The sequence below is a fragment of the Sipha flava genome, unplaced genomic scaffold (genome assembly GCF_003268045.1).
Source record: "Sipha flava isolate LNK unplaced genomic scaffold, YSA_version1 76_pilon_pilon, whole genome shotgun sequence".
Classification (NCBI taxonomy): Eukaryota; Metazoa; Arthropoda; class Insecta; order Hemiptera; family Aphididae; genus Sipha; species Sipha flava.
In genome coordinates this window covers 883,594-892,364 of record NW_020273616.1, presented here as the reverse complement: position 1 = coordinate 892,364, position 8,771 = coordinate 883,594, and the positions used below count along the sequence as shown (strand labels likewise).

General features: G+C 26.1%; 1 protein-coding gene across 1 annotated transcript in view; it reads right to left on the bottom strand.

Annotated features, from left to right (window-relative positions):
• Positions 1–5,628, bottom strand: part of LOC112692775 (neuroglian-like) — a 13,996-nt gene extending 8,368 nt beyond the window's left edge. Inside the window, exons 1-5 of the mRNA XM_025567564.1 lie at positions 5,589–5,628; positions 1,177–1,309; positions 405–520; positions 99–292; positions 10–31 (exon numbers count right to left, since the gene is read on the bottom strand). Of these exons, the coding sequence (XP_025423349.1) occupies positions 10–31; positions 99–292; positions 405–520; positions 1,177–1,309; positions 5,589–5,628 (505 nt within the window). The remainder of the gene's footprint in view (positions 1–9; positions 32–98; positions 293–404; positions 521–1,176; positions 1,310–5,588) is intronic.
• Between the last annotated feature and the right edge of the window lie 3,143 nt (positions 5,629–8,771).

Here is an 8,771-nt window from a genome sequence, read left to right as displayed (position 1 = left end):
TGTTAATACTTTGAATACCACCATTTGAATTCTATTATATTTTTATAATGAATTTTTAAACATACATTTTACATAAATCAGATAGTTTATAAATTTACCTGTATAAGCCAATATACTTTAGGTTTGGGCCATCCAGTAGGAGGATGGCAAGCAAGTTTAAATGGCTCACCTTCTTGAGCTTCAATACATAATATAGATTGATTTTTAAATTCATTCAATTCAGCTTTCAAAACTCTCACAGATTTAGAAGTAGCTATACCCCATAAATTTTCAGCAAAACACTGATACTGACCTATGTTCAATAATTATTTAATTTATTTTAAATCATAATTCTAAACAAAAACACAATAGGTAATATAATTATTTTATAATTAGAAATATTAATTATTATTAATCAATATTACCGAGATCTTCATCACTAGGTTTAGTAATTATAAGTGAACCTTGTCCTGGTTGTAAGATTATTCTCTTATTATAGTCTTGCCAATCAATTTTTTTACCATTTTTTATCCATGTATACCTATCATAAATAATGAACTTATTTTAAAAGTAACCTTACATTTTTATTTATTTTAATCTTATTATTTTTATAACTAAAGCTCGGATGTTAATAACCAAAATGTTATAGAAATATGCATTTTAAAACCTAAATAATACCTAATTAAATACCTATTTTTTCAACAAATAAATGCAAAAAAAATTGTTAATATTAATTCAAAAAATATATATACTCTTTCGAATGTATATCTAAAATTACTTAATTACAAAAAAATACAGCTAATAAATATGAAAAAAAAAATTAATTAGTTTTCGATCCATCAAAATTAAATTTTACATAGGTTAGCATTTTAAGTATCAAGATTATACTGCACAACAATAATATTGCTGATATTGCGAAAATGACACAATTAATAGTAATGATAATTAACAATATAGACAATTTTAAAACATATAATTCATAAAATATATGCCATTTAATCTAGAAACAATCAATATATGCATTTATATGCTCAAAAATGTCAAATATGCGAAAATATGCAAAATAAATTTGCATATTTGCAATTAAGATTTCATAAATGGAATTTTTATCATATTAGGGTATAATTCTGGTTATACAAAAAAAAATATGCCAAGTCATAAACATCTGAGCTCTAATGATAACAATATTTTTTTTACTTAGGAGCTGGTTCTGCTTCTGCTTCACAGTCAATTATAAAAGGATAGTCTTTTTCATTTTGATTATTAATTGAAGCTACTTGAAACACTAATTCATCAACAGACTCTTTAACAAATTTTGGAGGTGATGGAGCTAGAATGATTTTTTTAAATATTAAAAGTACAAATGTATAACTTATGAATAAACTTGATTTGCATAATAATTTACAGCAGATAAATTATAATACACATTTGTTGAATATTTTCAACATTTTTCAAATTGTTTTTATCAAAATAGAAATAAATGTGTCAGAAAATAACATTTAATATAGTAATAAAGAGTATTAAGATAAAATAAGTAATGGCTTTTTTATGGTATTTATAATATAAATACTTCAGTCAGAAGTTTTGAAAAAAAATATGTATAAGATGAAATAACTGCTGGATTTTAAAAAAATTAATAAAGTATATGGAACTAATTATTATTGAACCTTTGACATATTTATATAATTTAAGCATTAAAAAATATACTTTTGCTGATTAAAATTGTAGTAGTAATTTTGTTGTACAAATATGGTAATAATTTATCTGTAAGTAACGGTTGACCAATATTAATATTAAGTAATTTTATTAAATTTTTAAAAATCGCTAAAAACAAACTAATATAATATTTAGAAGGCAATAAACTTGTCAAAAAATCTATTTTTTTTTTTTTTTGACCTAGTAAACCTAGAATTAATCCAGAAAAGAAAGTGCACTTTATAGTAGTATTAAGTATATATATAATTCCCTTGATAATAATAGAAAAAATCTCAGCAATTATCTTAGACCTAGCAAAAGCTTTTGACATGATTATCCACGATAAGCTAATTATGCCTCCTAATTAAGTAATCTAAGTAATTAGTTTGAAGAGGCTTAGTAGTTATTTAACAGATAGGCATCAAATAGTTAAAATAAATTAAGTAAAGGTCAAAAATGGATAATTATAAGTGGAGTCTCACATGGTAATAGGGTTGAAATATTTTTTATTATTATGATAAGTAAAAAGTATATGCAACTTTAATATAGATGGTCAAGTCATAACATATGTAGATAATACTTGCATATTTTCTTTCAGATAATTTGAGGATCTTAGACTAAAAAAATAACAATACACAAACTTAAAAGAAGTAGATCACTTCTTTAACCCAAGGAAATTATTTTTAAGTATAAAAAACTTTTTATGACCTTTATTTTCTATAATTCAATTATTCCTTTTAATGAACTAGTTATAAATATTTATAAAAATTAAATTTTTATAAATCTATAATTGTTTATCTCCATTACAAGCTTAGCTTTAAGGAGATAAATGACCAAACATTTTCTGGTTGTGAATTAATTATGTAGATACAAAATATTATTTTATAAATGATATTCATAAACAAATTATTGTAAATGATGCATGTAAAGTCTTTAAATTATTCATATATTTACTTTAGTTATACTTCTTATTAATTATAACTTTTATAAGAAAAAAAGTTAACAATTTTAAATCTCATTTAAGTAGGTGCCTACCCATAATTTGCAAATTATTTTTTATGGGCCTTTTTAATTATAAGTTAAAATGCATAATTAAACAATGATATAATGAAAATACTTATTGTGCATAAGTGTCATGACTAAGAAGTACATTACCAACAGACTGGCCAGAGGGACAAATGGACAATCGCCTCCCAGACCCTCAATAGTGTCATATTAATAAAAATTATATATATATACATATATATATATATATATGTGTAACAATTATACAAAAAATACAAAAATATGAATTGACCATAATTAACTAAAAATGTTTATTAGTTTAAATGTGATAATAATATAGGCCTAGTTGATTAACTCCCTAAACAACTTGTGATCCAATCCACCCCCGTACTTCACAGCACATGAAAACACTTGATTTTATAATGTATTTAAATTTTCAAACTCATATATTAATGGCTGAGTAATGAATAATAAAAATGATGTTAAAATGTAGTTATGATTTAGGTATAATAGGGATGGGCATGAAATCCGAATATCTGAATTATCCGGCTTTATGGATTTGCTTTTTATGAGACTTCAGACTTACAAATATTTTTAATGTATGGTAAAATAAATTATTTTATTATAATGAAAATTATATTATAGAATTAAAATGTAAGTATATAAAAATGAGTCATTGAACAGCAAAATCGAGTTGAATAATGCGGATACTCCGGATAATCCGTGAAATCCGGATTTGACAAATCCGAATAATTCGGATTTTTGAAATCCGGATATGCCCACCACTAAGGTATAATAAATAATAATATGAAGTTTTTTGTTTTTGATAACTAGATAATAATAATAAAAGCTGATTTATTTTAAATTAAGACAAAAACAATGAGATTTTGTAAAAAAAATCATAAAATTGTAAATATGCATGTACTTACTAAGAGATATAGTAGTTTTAAAGAAATATAATAATAATATTAATGAGAACAGCATATGCTGAAAAGTTGTACACATTATGATGAGTTTTTATTTCGAGTTACTGACTATGAGCTGTAACAGATGGATATTTAATATTAAATATATAAAAAAAAGTAAAAACACATAGCAATTTAACCGCAGAATAAATGTATTCTGCAATTAAATCGTGTTTTGAACATTAATTAAATGTTTAAATATAACGATATCAATTACCAATCTATAGATGAACTGTTCTTGGAGCTTCAGCCGTAAGATTTAAACTATTATATACCAGACGTGCCAAGTAGATAAAATATGTATTTATAATATCCAATGCAGTCATACAAGCAACATGGACATTACGTGATTCGCGTAGTTGTTATGTTAGAATTAGAATATAATTCAAATAGGCATGGTTAGAGCACGATATCTTTAACCGTTGATTTGAGTATATAATAATATACCTATTGATGTTAGCCATTTGGTAATTCCGTAAGCACTACAATTTAAGATATACTAAATTATCTTTATTCGAAGTGATTACTAACGACTGTTGAAGATACGATTGATAAAATCAATTTAATCGGTTAAAATAGAGTAAGAATATAATAAAATGTAATAAAATGTTAAAATGTAAACAAGGTATAAGACACGTGCACCTTATAGATAACCGACATTTGTTAAAAGCATGAGCGAATTTATGATGGGTGGTAGTGGAGAGTGACGTAGCGATCATGTCCCCCATTCTTGGACTTTTTTATCGCAGATTTATTTAATATTTTTGATATAGTCATACACATTAGTGTAGTCATCATAGGCGCACATTGTGTGTGAATTCAGGGGGTGCTGGAATAATTTATAGTACACAGGTCCGTGGGGGGCTTTGCCCCCCACACTCCCCCTAATGCCATAATCAACATCGTTACCATAGTTTTTAATTTTTATGAATGAATATTTAAAAGTAATTATATTATAAGTTATAATAATATTTAATTATTTATAATATATTAAACAAGATTTAATTTCCTGTTGGATGATGCAAATTTACACATCATACACATTTCTTCTTAAGGTCCCCACACACTGCCGCGGTAGCGGTGGCGATATTAAAATCGCAGACCTGAACACATTGCGGCGGTGGCGGTGGCGATTTTTATCCAGTATAAACATAATATATTTACATATTACATTTCAGTGTTCAGTCACTTGCTCTACTCTGACAGCTACAACTTCTTAGGCGAATTTCTGACAAATTCAGTTATTATTTCACTTTCATCGAATTGCTCTTTTTTATTTATATTAGCCATAGCTAACCCATTCAGACTGTTTTCCGACATTGTGCTTCTTAAATAACTTTTTAAGCGATTAAGTGCAGAAAACGTTCTTTCCGGAGTGGAAGAGGTAACTGGTAACGTGGCGAATAATTGTAAAAGTATTTTAATGTTAAGTTGAAGATTGGTACAATGAGAGAGTGAATTAACAGCAGAATTCGGTTTTGGAATAATATTTTGACTCCATTGTTGCCTCCATATGAACAGCTAAGCTCTGATTGTAGATGAGGTATCATCTTGGAGATCTTGGGCATATATTTTAGCAGCTTTTATAATATTTTCATCGATTATAAATTGATAGTGACTCAACACAACCTTGTATGATAAACATCAAAAAGATAGTGATAATCATGGTAGAAACTAGAAGTATTAGTAATCTGTAATATCTACGCCAAAGACAAACACCTGTTATTCGTTAATCGTCCAAATTTAGTTAATACCATTGATTGTAGAATATATTATATTCTATAATCAATGGTTAATACCAAAGGTTTAAAATATTTAAATAAAAATAATAGTATACTAGTTTAGTACATAGATACACTATACATATAAACACGGCCCATGGGAGGGGTTATAGCCACCTTAGCTTCCCCCCTTAGCTGCGCCACCGCTAGTGTGTGTAATTACCCCGCTCTATACCCTCTTCCAATATGCCATGCCGGGCCATATTATTAATCTCGTGTTGCTAGGCTTAGAGACTTCTAGCATTTGCATACTTTTTTTAATTATTGTTAAATAAAATAGAGTGCGAAAAAAATTCGTTTCTCGGTGCCATATCAGATCTTAAATTTGAATGTGCATATTTTCGCATATTTGATAGATTTTGCAAGAGAGTGCATATTTCAAAATTGTTATGCTTATTTTGCATATTTTGACAAATTTTTCAAATTTAAAATTAAAAACAATAGATACATATTTTAACCGGACGAAAAAAAATGTACTAAAAGGACTAAGTATAGAATAGTATCCTAGTTACTATCTGCAAACTATCTCTCATATCTCGTTATAATTTTTGTGTAATTATAAATAATACTATAAAGCTGCATCGACCGTATAACCTGCTGGATATCGACCGGATGTCGATAAAAATAATGGTTGATATAGAATAATAGATTATCTGTTTAGTGTTTAGTTCAGTCAATTATTATCTATCATTGTTTTTGCGTCTTGCAACCAAACAACGTCGAATTATACTTCAAACGTCGTACGCGAATATTTTGTGACATTGTGTAATGCCGAAAGTACAACAGTCTACGAGTAGCCGACTAAAAAGTTTTGTTTCGGTGTTTAAAGATACATTTACATTCGATGGACACATTTTATTTTGTGTACTATGTGATAATATTTTTTTAATTTTTTTTTTAATGCATATTATAATGATTTTAGAATCATATTTGCATGCATATTTATGTATTTTTTACAGCTATAAGTCCCTAAGCCTACTAATCATCAATGCATCGGCGCGAAGGGAGAACCAGTTTTCCAATAATAGCCCGTATTTTATTACTAATACTATTGCCGACGTAATCGACATTTTATCATAAATAAAGTCATCAATAATAAATTTAAAAATTAGATTGTCATTTACATTTTAAAATTTAATTAAATGTTTATAAGATTATAATTATAACTTATAAGCCTATTCTGAGTGGAAGTCCTTCGATTAAGCCGCGAATCAATCAGTTGTAGTAACAAATTTTCCACGTAAAATGTTATTAATTTTGGTACTATATTAGTCCAGAACTCCTCATTCCTCTCAATTTTATCTACTAAAAATTAAAAACAGCTATCACATACATTCTGATTCGATTAATTTGGTAATCATTTGTCGCAAAATGGCGGACGATTATACCTGCTTCTATAGTACCCTATATTTCAGTGGCGTAATTTGGAATTGGTTTTGGGGTGGGATTGGGATATAAATTAAAACTATCATTCTAGTAGGGCTATGCCCCCCACACCCCCTTTAACCATTAAATCTCATATAATTCAATATTATATTAATTTATTATTATAAATTAAATGATATTATGATTGAAAAAAATGTTAATTATTAATTATTAACTTTTTCTAACTTTGTACTTACAGGTTGTTCTACAGAAATCATTGATCTAATTCTTTGTTTTTCCTAAGAAAATATTCTTGTGTTATTGATTTTTAAATTTATAGATATGGATATGCCATAATAATTACATAGAAATAAGAAATATATAAATGTATGAAGATTTAGATTATTTCAAAAAATAGTTCAACTTTATTACAAGTTTTTTGCTAGGTTGGTCTTAATCTGAATTACATTTTAACAAGCTGTTTTCTTGATCAGTTTCTTTAAATTTTTTTGAAAAAAAGGAATAAAAGCATTTGACTGCCTTTTCATTTTTAATTTAATTGAATATGTAATTTAGTAATATATTAAATTTACATTATCGCACAATAGACACACATCCACAGTTAAAGAAAAAATAATATTATTTTATTACTCGTTTTATTATATATAATATAAATAATAATAGACATTGGTGTTGTACTATTGCTGATCATTTACAATTTTATAATATTTCAAAATAGTTAATACCAGTGTTGCCAGTTATAATTTTTTTAAAAACCTATGAGTACTATCACAAAAGGCCGGAAATCAGCTGAAAAAAAATCGATTAATAACAAACATATTAATGCAAAAATAAAAATATATTAATACTATTAAAATTGTTGGCAACTTCCATTTTTTTCTTTAGTAAAGCTATTAATCTTTTTATCATATTTTAAAATTAAATAATATTATTAGAACATTAAATATAATAAATAAAGATATTAAATAATCATAATTCATAGTTTATTAAATTTTAATGTTCTGAGCAGTCCAACATTAAAATAACAAACAAGGAAATAAAATAATAAGTAATGAAAATAACAAAACAAAATTAATAGATAATACTTAAAAAATGTTAAAATAGTGAATTAAAGTCTTTTGAATCACGAATCTACAATCGTGAAACGAACTAAGATATACTAATCCGAAGTGTAAAGTGATAACTAGATATGATAGATATTAACTAGATATGAATATAAATCCGATTCGTAGTTAACAACCACCACAGATAAATATAATTTGTTATAACAACCATAAATATGGTTTATCATATGGAATGATAACGAAAACGAAGGGAAAAACTCATGATATCAATGTCGTTGTGTAATATTATACTTAGATACACAAACAATTAATTCAAATATATTATTTATAACTTAAATCAGAATTAAGCTAGTTAAAAACAATTAATGGCTAGAAAAAAAGCTAGGAGCAAGATTGTGTATTTTTTCAGTCAGATTGAAATGAAAAAGGACAGATTTAGCCTTAAAATGGTCAGATTTGGACTTAAAAAGGCCAACGTGGCATCACTGGTTAATACTTTATACCGCTGAATAAAATAGTATAATGATACATTGTTTGTCGACGTCGTCGAAAGCAATTTCCTAGGAAAATAAACCAAGTAATGCTATAATGCTATAGTCGAAAATAAGAAAATAAGACTATAAAATATTATAGTAATATGTCAACCACTGTACTCATTCCATTAATATTAATGATTATAATAAGAACTTTTAGATTATATAATAAATAATTGATAAATAACTAACATTAATATTTGTTTTAGAAAAAATTTCAATGTTTCACGTTTTTGTGAAATATTGCATGCTTTAAGCACTAAACAAGAGTGGTAAATTGTAGATTTATCAGTGTTATATTTTAACTCTGAGCTATACAATTTTCTTGTTATATATTATAATTGTTGAACTATCGTAGTTTTA